This window comes from Neophocaena asiaeorientalis, unplaced genomic scaffold, assembly GCF_003031525.2.
Source record: "Neophocaena asiaeorientalis asiaeorientalis breed wild unplaced genomic scaffold, Neophocaena_asiaeorientalis_V1.1 scaffold430, whole genome shotgun sequence".
NCBI classification, from domain to species: Eukaryota; Metazoa; Chordata; class Mammalia; order Artiodactyla; family Phocoenidae; genus Neophocaena; species Neophocaena asiaeorientalis.
This window is the reverse complement of record NW_020173691.1, coordinates 514,258-524,651: the sequence shown is the minus strand read 5'-3', so window position 1 is coordinate 524,651 and position 10,394 is coordinate 514,258. Positions and strand designations below refer to the sequence as shown.

The 10,394-nt window shown below is 44.2% G+C and overlaps 1 protein-coding gene across 8 annotated transcripts in view; it reads right to left on the bottom strand.

The window, feature by feature from the left end:
• The window catches only part of TLR5 (toll like receptor 5), a 50,567-nt gene that overhangs the window by 23,960 nt on the left and 16,213 nt on the right, over window positions 1-10,394 (bottom strand). For 3 of the 8 annotated variants that reach the window (XM_024750468.1, XM_024750467.1, XM_024750466.1), the window contains 2 exons: window positions 8,474-8,550; window positions 2,494-5,074 (listed from right to left, as the gene is read on the bottom strand). The exons of 1 other annotated variant lie outside the window; for it this stretch is intronic. In XM_024750468.1, the coding sequence (XP_024606236.1) occupies window positions 2,494-5,074; window positions 8,474-8,490 (2,598 nt within the window). In that variant the 5' untranslated portion in view covers window positions 8,491-8,550. Of the gene's footprint in view, window positions 1-2,355; window positions 5,075-8,473; window positions 8,551-10,394 lie in introns of those variants that run through there. 4 more of the 8 variants (XM_024750469.1, XM_024750470.1, XM_024750471.1 and 1 more) reach the window with 2 other exon arrangements.

Genomic DNA, 10,394 nt, shown 5'->3' with positions numbered 1-10,394 from the left:
TTTATTTTTTCCTTTTTCTGTTGTGGTTTTATTTTACCTTGTTTCAATTATAGTTTTATTTTTCCTAATATATTTTTGTCTTTCTAATTTTATTTTGTTTTTTATTCTTTGATATTGTACTGCTTCTACCTTTCTTTCTTTCTTTTTTTTTTAAACTGTGCCATGAAGCTTGCGGGATCTTGGATCCCAGGTCAGAGGTCAGGCGCCAGCTCCTATGGTGGGAGCTCCAAGTCCAAACCGCTGGACTAACAGAGAACCTCAGACCCCAAGGAATATCAATTGGAGTGAGGCTGCCCAGAGGTCCTCATCTCAGCACCGAGACCCAGCTCTATCCAACTGCCTGCAAACTCCAGTGCTGGACATCTCGGGTCAAACAACCAGTAAGACAGGAATATAGCACCACCCATAAAAACAAACGAACAACTAAGTAAATAAAATGAAACAACAAAAAAATATGTTATAGATGAAGGAGCAAGGTAAAAACCTACAAGACCAAATAAATGAAGATGAAATAGGCAACCTACCTGAAAAATAATTCAGAGTAATGATAGTAAAGATGATCCAAAATCTCGGAAACAGAAAGGAGAAAATACAAGAAACATTTAACAAGGATCTAGAAAAACTAGGAAGCAAGCAAACAGTGATGAACAACACAATTATTGAAATTAAAAATACTCTAGAAGGAATCAATAGCAGAATAACTGAAGCAGAAGAATGGATAAGTGAGCTGGAAGATAGAATGGTGGAAATAATTGCCAGGGAGCAGATATAGAGGGTGTAGAGAAAAGGGAACTCTCTTGCACTGTTGGTGGGAATGTAAATTGATACAGCCACTATGGAGAACAGTATGGAGGTACCGTAAAAAAACTAAAAATAGAACTACCATATGACCCAGCAATCCCACTACTGGGCATATACCCTGAGAAAACCATAATTCAAAGAGTCATGTACCAAAATATTCATTGCAGCTCTATTTACAATAGCCAGGACATGGAAGCAACCTAAGTGTCCATCAGCAGATGAATGGATAAAGAAGATGTGGCACATATATACAATGGAATATTACTCAGCCATAAAAAGAAAGGAAATTGAGTTATTTGTAGTAAGGTGGATGGACCTAGAGTCTGTCATACAGAGTGAAGTAAGTGAGAAAGAGAAAAATACTGTATGTTAACACATCTATATGGAATCTAAAAAAAAAAAAAAGGTTCTGATGAGCCTAGGGGCAGGACAGAAATAAAGACACAGACGTAGAGAATCGACTTGAGGCCCTGGGAAGGGGAAGGGGAAGCTGGGACAAAGTGAGAGAGTAACATGGACATATATACACTACCAAATGTAAAATAGATAGCTAGTGGGAAGCAGCTGCATAGCACAGAGATATCAGCTCGGTGCTTTGCGACCACGTAGAGAGGTGGGATACAGAGGGTGGGAGGGAGGCGCAAGAGGGAGGGGATTTGGGGATATTCGTATGCATATAGCTGATTCACTTTGTCATACAGTAGAAACTAACACAACGTTGTAGAGCAATTATACTCCAATAAAGATGTGAAAAAAAAAGAAAAGAAAAAGAAAGGATAAGATCGGAGATGCCCTGACATCCCTGGTCAATTTAACTTTCATGGCACCTTCTGTGAGGTAGAGGCAATCACGCCTACAGATAAGAAAACAGGCCCAGCGAGGGTGTGTAACGTGCTCGAGGTCACACAGCTCATGAGCAGCAGAATCCGAACTCAAACCAGGTTCTTGGTCCAAGTACAAGTTCTTTCTGCAACAGACTGAGCGGTTGATAAATGAGATGTAGGGGGAAATAAAGCTGAAATAGGTTGTTGCTAAGTCACGGAGGTTCTTGAAAGCCAGCCCAAAAGAAAGGTTGCAAGCCAAAAAGAATATTCACGGCCCACTAGGGTTAGACCCAAAAGGTGAGAAGAAGAGGAGCAATATGGCCCTAAGAGATCTAGTTATTCTCAACCCAGCTTCTTTGGAGCCACCTCTTATCCTTGAGACTGAGAGTGACCTACGCTGAGCAGTGGCATTGTTCCCATGGATATGGTAGGAAGCACACCTGTTTCTCTGTTTTCTACTTAATGTTGTTCTGCTATGTACAGAGCCCTCAGAATCACCGAGCAGCCCCTTCTGGAACTGAACACTGGAGAAAGGGTGTCGGCCATCTGTAACTTCTCCCAAGGTGCCCTTCCCACGACTAGGATATATCCCGTAGTCGATGCAACAGGAGAGAACAGTGTTACCGGGTCTGAAAGGAAATCGATGGAGAGCGGGAACCGTTGCGGGCAGTTGCAATTTTCTAGATCTATTACTTTGCATTTGGAGATCAGTGAAACAACGTCGTGTTGCTATGAAAATCAAGAGATTTATGTGGTTCTCATCGTAGGAAAACAACAACTTCATAAAGGACCCCAAATGGTAACTTAGTGGAAATAAAAAGGGAAGAGTTGCTTGTGGCTTGAGATAAGTGGAAAAGTGCTCCTTTGACTAAGAAATGGTGGGTACACTTTGCAACTGAATGTCATTGTCTTTCTTCCTTTCCTTTTCTTTATTTAGAATGAGCTGAGAGAGTTTGTTGAGAAACCAGCCAACATCCTGGAGATCCTCAGGCCACCTCAAGTACTGCTGTTTCTGGACGAATCCTCGGATGGAGCGATGTTTCATCAGCTGGTACTGGGACAGGGACCCCACCACCACCATGATGAGGGCGCCACTGAGGTCAGCTAAGCACCTGCTCTGGGCGTAACTGAAGGCTTCGAGGCACCACCCGTCTCTAAGGAAGTGTCTGCTCACGAGACAGACAACCTTTCTGCTGCTCCACAGGGCATCCTGGATGTTGGCGATGTGGTTTTCCCCAGGCAAAAAGTCTCTCTCTTCAAAGCACAGGTTAAATCTGTTTCGATTGCTGTACTGGGCATCCAGGTGTTTGAGCAAAGCATTCTGCACCCATTCAAAGTCTTTGCTACTGAAGCACAAATAGGCATCGTATTTGTACGTCTCTGATTCTCTTCCCTTGTTGGGGTCCTTGAACACCAGTCTCTGGGTTTTCTTATAACAGATGAAACAAAACCCCCGAAACTTCGTAACGATGAGGATGGCCACGAGGAACAGAGTCAAAGTGACAGTGAAGAAGGTGAAAAGGGAAAACTTTAGGGACTCTAAAACTTCCTCTTCATCACAGTCTTCCGTGGAAAGAGAGTAGAGGGAAGCCCCAGCCATGGAGCTCGGGTACATGCAGTATATGTCTGCCGGAGAGCCAAATATTATGACGTTGGTTTGATTGAGCCAACTGATAAAAGTGCTAAGTTCACACTCACAGATGAACTTGTTATGAGTTATGTCCACGGCACTCAGCGATGCAAATAAATCAGGATCAGGAGAGAGGAGCTGGTTTCTGGATATATCCAGGACCTCTAAATTAGCAGGTAAGTCACCAGGAAAAAGAACGGTCAGCCTGTTGTCCTTGAGGCTGAGTCCCCTCAGTCCAGTCAGATGACGAAATACTCCTGGTGGAAGGAAATTCAGGTAGTTTTTATTCAAATATAGGACTCGGAGATGGGAAAGCCCTTTAAAAACATCCCAGCAGAACCCGGCTTCCCAGGCAAGCTGCAACATATTTTCTTCAAGGAAAAGCTCTTCTAAGCTGGGGTTCTCTGAAGGGGCATGGTCTTGGTTACAAAAGGAAAAGCGATTTTGATTTAAAATGAGAATCTGGAGATGGGGTACCTGGAGAAGGAAGTAGAGATTATCCAGATTTTCCAGCCTATTCTCTGATAAGGTGATGAAGTTAGCTGTAAGTGCGATGTTTGGCAAAGTAGCCAGTTTATTGCCACTCAAGAAGATATTAGGTATGCTTGGAAGAAAATCAATAGTTTTAAGGGCATTATCCCGGAGATCCAAGGTGTTTAACTTTTCCAGGAATCTGAATGTTTTGTCCTGAATGATCCCGATGTGATTCTTTTGCAGATCAATATAGGTTACCTTAGGTAGTCCATAGAAATTAGAATTATACAATTCCCCCAGAAGGTTATGTGATATATTGAGAACTTGGAGGTTGTCGAGTCCATAAAATGCTTTGTGTGCAATATTGTTTATCTTGTTGTAGGCGAGATTCAGAACCTTCAACTCCTTGAGCATCTCGAAGAGTTGGAAGTTCAGGGAGAAGATAAACCCATGTGAAAGGTCCAGCTGTATCACTGAGCTTCCGGCCAGGCCGACAAAGGTGTGCTGGTCAGGGTCTTTGATGTTAGTGAAGCCAAACCCAGAACCCATCACGTGATAGGTAAGAACCAAAGAGAAAATCTGGCTTCCATTGATGGCATTGCTGAAGTTCCTTGTGATGTCCACTGCCCAGCCATTGCCAGAAACATCTAGGGTTTCCAGGACCATGTTTCTGAATGGGTTCAGACACTTCCCCCAGTCCACTGAGACCCTGCTGTACAGCTTGTTATCAGCAAGGCTTAAAAAGGAGAGTGTTTTTCCTTGGAGGGGTTTGAGGTCGTGCTCACAAACAATGGTTATTTGGTTGAGGGAAAGATCGATGGACTTCAAGGAATTCAATTCCCGGAATGAATGATGAAGGTAAAGACTCTGAATCTGATTTTTGGATAGGTCCAAGCGAGTCAAAGACCCCAAGTTTCTGAAATAACCATCTTTTAATACAGCACTGGAAAGACCACAGTAAAACAGTCGAAGTTCGGAGAGATGGGGCAGTTCCTGAAAAGCATCTGGGTGCAAGAAGTCTATCTGACTTTTGCCCAGGTCCAAGATTCTGAGATTGGGCAGATTTTGGAAGGCTTCTTTGTCAATGGTCAAGGGGGTAAACTGAGTCCCGAGCTCCAGCAGCTGCAGCTGCTCCAGGAAGGGGAAGGATGCAGTTGTGACTGTCCTGATGTAGTTGAAGCTGAGCAGGAGACTCTTGGTGGTGTTGGGGACCTGAGGGACTTGGGTGAGGTTGCAGGAACGATATAAGGCTCTCCAACCATTGAAGAAGCAGGAAGAAATTCCAAGCGCGGGACTGGCCATGAGCACCATTCTTAAGAGAAGGTCAAGGTGGTCTCCCATGATCCTATGGAGAAGAAGGGAGAGTGAAAACACAGGAATCTAAGCTCAAGGCATTGCGCACGGGTGCTTAGGGCTTGGGGGTTTCCTCTGTGATATGGTTGTTTCTTAGACCCTTTGTTTCTCTGGATCCAAGGCTGTAGCTGTTGGCAGATACTGTCTGGTGTAGACAGAGCTTTTCTCACTATCATTTATGTTGCATTTTTCTACATAGCAAGCACAGTTCTAAGTGCTTTCGAAATATTTCATTTAACCTTTATGATAACTCTGCATTCATTCCTAAGTCTGTGCCTTCATTCATTCAAGATTTGCCGATGGAAGTTGGAGAAAACAGCAGGAGGAGATACATTTTAACTTCACCTCAGCCAGGGACCCCATTCCTAGCCCAAGGCAGGCTCAGCTGAAGAGTGGAAAATAAATCCACTGATTTTCTTCCCCCTCTAACCCGTCAAGGATACTAGGTCATCTCCATTCATCCATCCTTACTCCCTACACAGTGCATCTCATAAAAAAAAACTGGGTACGTCGTTTTCCACAAAGAGTCAGATTTCAACAGTTGAACAAAAATGTATTAAGCACCTCCTGCACGCCTGGCACTTGTGTGACCCCATGAGTGTACAACTGAACAAAAGACAGTCCCCTTGCCTAAGCCCAATAGATGAGTTCACTGTCTGAGTTGAGCATTTGCTTCACACACACAGCAGCAAACAGCACTGAATGAGTGTATCTGGTTATGTTCCCAGTGCTGTGCTGGGAGCTGTGAGGGGTACAGAGAAAGTGCACGAGGGCCCACCCCTCAGAGAGCTTCGCCTCTACCTATCTGCACGGCACCTCCACCTTGGTGCCTGCCAAGTATTCAACTTGCTCTATGTGTAATATCTGAAGGCCTCTGTTGCCGGGTAAGGAAAGACCTACATGGCTCAGAGGGCAGGAGAATGAGGGGGAAAGAAAAGACAGAAATAGGAAGAGGGCCCTGGTTTATAAAACCATCACTGGCACAGTTTCAATATCAGGGTAGACAGCGTGAAGCAGTCATGGTGCTAGAGAGGGCACCAGCCCTGGACCACTTGCCGGCTCTGAAGACGTTTCGCTGTGTTGGGGTAATTTGTGGTGGGGTTTCCATAGCACCTTTGAGGCTGCGACACACAATTTACAGCAAATCAGAAGTAGACATTGACTTCTGAGTTGACCCAAAATATCAAAAGCAGGCATTTACACATTAAGAGTAGGGCAGCGTGGTATACTGATGTATACTGTCAGGTGGGATACAACTATTGCCATTTCATATTTGAAATTAAACAATTTCCTGTTGGTAGAAATTAAATATAACCTACCATTAAAAATAAACCAACAACCAGGCATTTAATAATCATTAGAAAAAACTTGCTGAAAATGTTTATCACGGCTCTTAATTTCTCCACCATTTCCACCCAGAGGCTCAGGGTAACAACAGCAGGGTCATCTCTGTTCTCTGAAACGTCACCCACACTTCAGCAAGTCCTGTCAGTTTCACCTTCCAAGTCTACTCGGTTCAAGCCGCCATCTCTTGATGGGGCTAGACTTGAGACTTCTTACTGGTCTCTCTTATATCTGGGCTGACTCTCCATTTTCCAAACAGCAGCCAGGGTGTTCTTTTAGAAACATAACCCAGGTGATACCACGCCTCTCTGCACAGAACCCTCCCTTCTCCTCCCACTGCTCTGGGAATAAAACCCTGCAAAGACTTCCTTCATCCAGCTCTTGCCTGTCTCTTCAGCATCCCCCTCCTCAATAACTTATTCAATTGATACCTGCTGAGCATCTATGTATCTGGCACTGTTTTAGGAAGAGGAGATACAGTGGTAAACACAATAGACCAAGCCTGCCCTTTTGCTCTCCAAAAATGCACATTTGCATCATAAACCAAAACTTGCACCCAATTTCAGAGGGTTTACTGACCTCCTGAAGGCTACCCCTTTCAACCCCATGATAAGAACCCTTAGTCTACATATAACAACCACCACGTTTTATGTTCTAGAACGGGGCTTGGGAAACTTTTTCTGTAAAGGGCCAGATGGTAAATATTTTAGGCTTTGCAGTCCGAATACTGTAGTTTGCCAACCTCTGTTCTAGAAGAAGAGAGACTAGAGACTCTGATTTCACAAATGAGGATTTTAAGTGACTGCAAGATAAATGTGTTCTGATATTGAACTCATATTTTCAGGAAAGAACTAGCTTGGCCCCCAAGCTGCTGACAGTTTTGCAGCTGTTGTTTTATCCAAACATCAGAATGAATTCTCATCTTATGTAATCTGACACGAAAATCCCTGCAGAGACAAGGAAGTGAGAACACCAGCTCAGAATAAGAGTTAAGATGTCTAGTTTCAATTCTGTCTTTTTACAGACCACTCAGGGCTGGCCTCCAAATGCCTACACTGTACTGGGTGGCTTGACCCTGAATTTGTAGTAATATCAGGTGAAAGAAAGCCCCAAACAATACATATTCAAGATACTGAATTTTCAAGTCCATAATAGGGAAGCTAAAATTAGGGCTTCCCTGGTGGCGCAGTGGTTGAGAGTCTGCCTGCCGATGCAGGAGACACGGGTTCGTGCCCCGGTCCAGGAAGATCCCACATGCCGCGGAGCGCCTGGGCCCATGAGCCATGGCCGCTGAGCCTGCGCGTCCTCAACGGGAGAGGCCACAGCAGTGAGAGGCCCCCGTACCGCAAAAAAAAATAAAATAAAATAAAATAAAAATAAAATTAAACCGTAAGGTAGATAAGGCCAGTTGAACAAACAGATTTTAAAGAAAATTATTTGGGCTTATGTCATATTACAAAGATATCGTGCAGACCTATTTTCTTATGAAATACAGCAAGGTGTGAAACAGCTACATCTTCATCTCTGAAGCAGTCTTCTTTGGGTCAGGTGCCAGGACAGGCGAGCAGAGGGGCCAGGTGAGCTGAGCTGACAGGAGTGTGGAGGGGTTATTCATGAAGACAGAAGCTGGGAGGAGGGACCACCCACGCAGGGGTGTCCTGGAATGAGAGCCAGGAGCTAAAACGCGTTGAAATAAATATGAATGAGCACTGATATAGGGCAAATCTAATTCAAAGATGAGAACCAGGCGATGAAGTTGTTTCAGACCTGACCAGACCTCAGAAAGATGAGTGAGCCAGAATGAAGTGTAGGCAGTGAGACAGACCAGGTGGGCAGCAGCTATGGACTTTGGGAACCCAAGAGAGATGAAATGACCTAAAACCCCAAACCCCTGAATGCAGGTCGCTGACCGCAGCTTCTGACCCGGCGGAGGAGGGCGCCATCTAGTGGTGGCTGGAGTGAGTTCTCTGAGGCAGCAGGTAGAGGAACCTGACAGCGCGCTCCTAAACCATTACTGAAAAGATGGTGAGTAGCGACAGGTACTTACACTGTTAGTTCTGCCATCAGGCGACATAGGCATTCCTTCCTAAAAATCACTCCGCTACTTAGAATCACACAGGGCTTCTGGGAAAAAAGAAGACGGCGTATAGCACTCAAAACCTTCATCAGCGGCACCAGAAAACCTCATAAAAATGGTAGCACCATCTTATACGTGTTAGGTGGTTAAGAAATACATACACACTACAATAAATATTCCTTTACCTTGTAAAAGACCTGAGGGTTGCTGCCTCGGGAGCTACTGTGAGGTGCTGGATGGAGGGGGTTATTTGGTATCAGGGGAAGTTGTACACCAGTTGGGGATTGGTGTTGGCTCAAATCACAGGTGGAGCAAGGAGGTCACTGGCAGATTTTTGAGGTCTTTTCCTTCCTCATATGTAGGTCGGTTCAGCTGGGTACAGTTTTCTTCATTTAAACTTAAGATATGGCACAGAGCATATGCAAATTTCATGTTCACTAATATGTTAATGTTGTTCCCTAATATATCAATATTGTTCCTTAATATGTCAATCGTGTTGGAACAGATTCATTACTTCAGAACAAGCATTATAGCAGAACTGACTGAACTCTCATTCAAGGCTAACAGTTCCAATTAAGAGTAGAAAAAAAGGAGGTTCTATATATGAGTCTACCCTCTGTGCCTGTGTGATAGAGTTTGGAGAACCCATGGGACTGGCTTGGGAATCATCTCTGGGGACCAGTGCGGACTCAGGTCCCAAAGGGCTCAGAGACTTGAGTGGTTAGTGTCACCTCCAGCAGCTTCAGCTGGTTCCTGTTTCAACAAGAGACTGAACGGGAGGAGGAAGCTCTCAATCCCGGCGACACATTAACCACTGGGGAGCCTCGAGCCAGCTGAAGCCCAGGCTTCCAATAGACCAGTTAAATGAGACTCCTAGGGGTGGGCCTCAGGGGTCTGTACTCTTAACAAGTATGCAAATTTTGTACACACCCACATTTTAGAATCACTGGTATAAACCAATGGTTCTCTAACTTGGCCACACATTGGAATAACTGGGGGACTTTAAAAACAATACAGGTACCTGGGTCCCATCTGAGAGGTGAGGTTGTTCTGGGGTCTGAGGACGCAGAAGTGAGAGGCCCACGTACCGCAAAATAAATTTTAAAAACTGCTGACTCCACAAATCAGACATAGAACTACCACAGGACCCTGCAATTCCACTTCTGGGCATATATATACCCCAAAGAACTGAAAGCAGGAACTCAAACAGATATTTGCACACCACGTTCATAGCAGCATTATTCACAATAGCCAACAGGTAAAAACGATCCCAATGCCCACTGACAGATGACGAATGAGATAAAACGTGGTACACATACGATGGAATACTATAAAGTCTTAAAAAGGAAGGAAATCCTGGCACATGCTTCATCATACGTGAACCTTAAAGACATTATGCTAAGTGAAATGAGTCAGTCACAAAAGCACATGTACTGTGTGATTCCAGAGATGAGGTCCTTAGAGTAGCCACATTCGGAGAGACAGAAAGTGGAATAGAGGTTGCCACGGGCTGGAGGAGGGAGGAGGGAGAGCTACGGTCCTGTAGGTTCAGAATTTCTATTTGGGATGATGAGAACTTTCTGGAGATGGCTGATCGTGAGGGTAACACAGCAATGTGAATGTCCTTAATGCTCACTAAACTTAAAATGGTTAAAATGGTAAATTTTATGCCCTGTATATTTTACCACAATCAGAAAATAAATGGTAAATTTTATGCCCTGTATATTTTACCACAATCAGAAAATAAAATTAAAGAGAAAAAAACCAACACTGCTGCTACCTGAGCCTAACTCCTGGAAATTCAGCTCGGTAGGTCAGGTGGAGCCGGGGAAGTGCATTTTATGGCCCAGGTACTTTTTTTTTTTTTTTTTTTTTTTTTTTTTTTGGTACC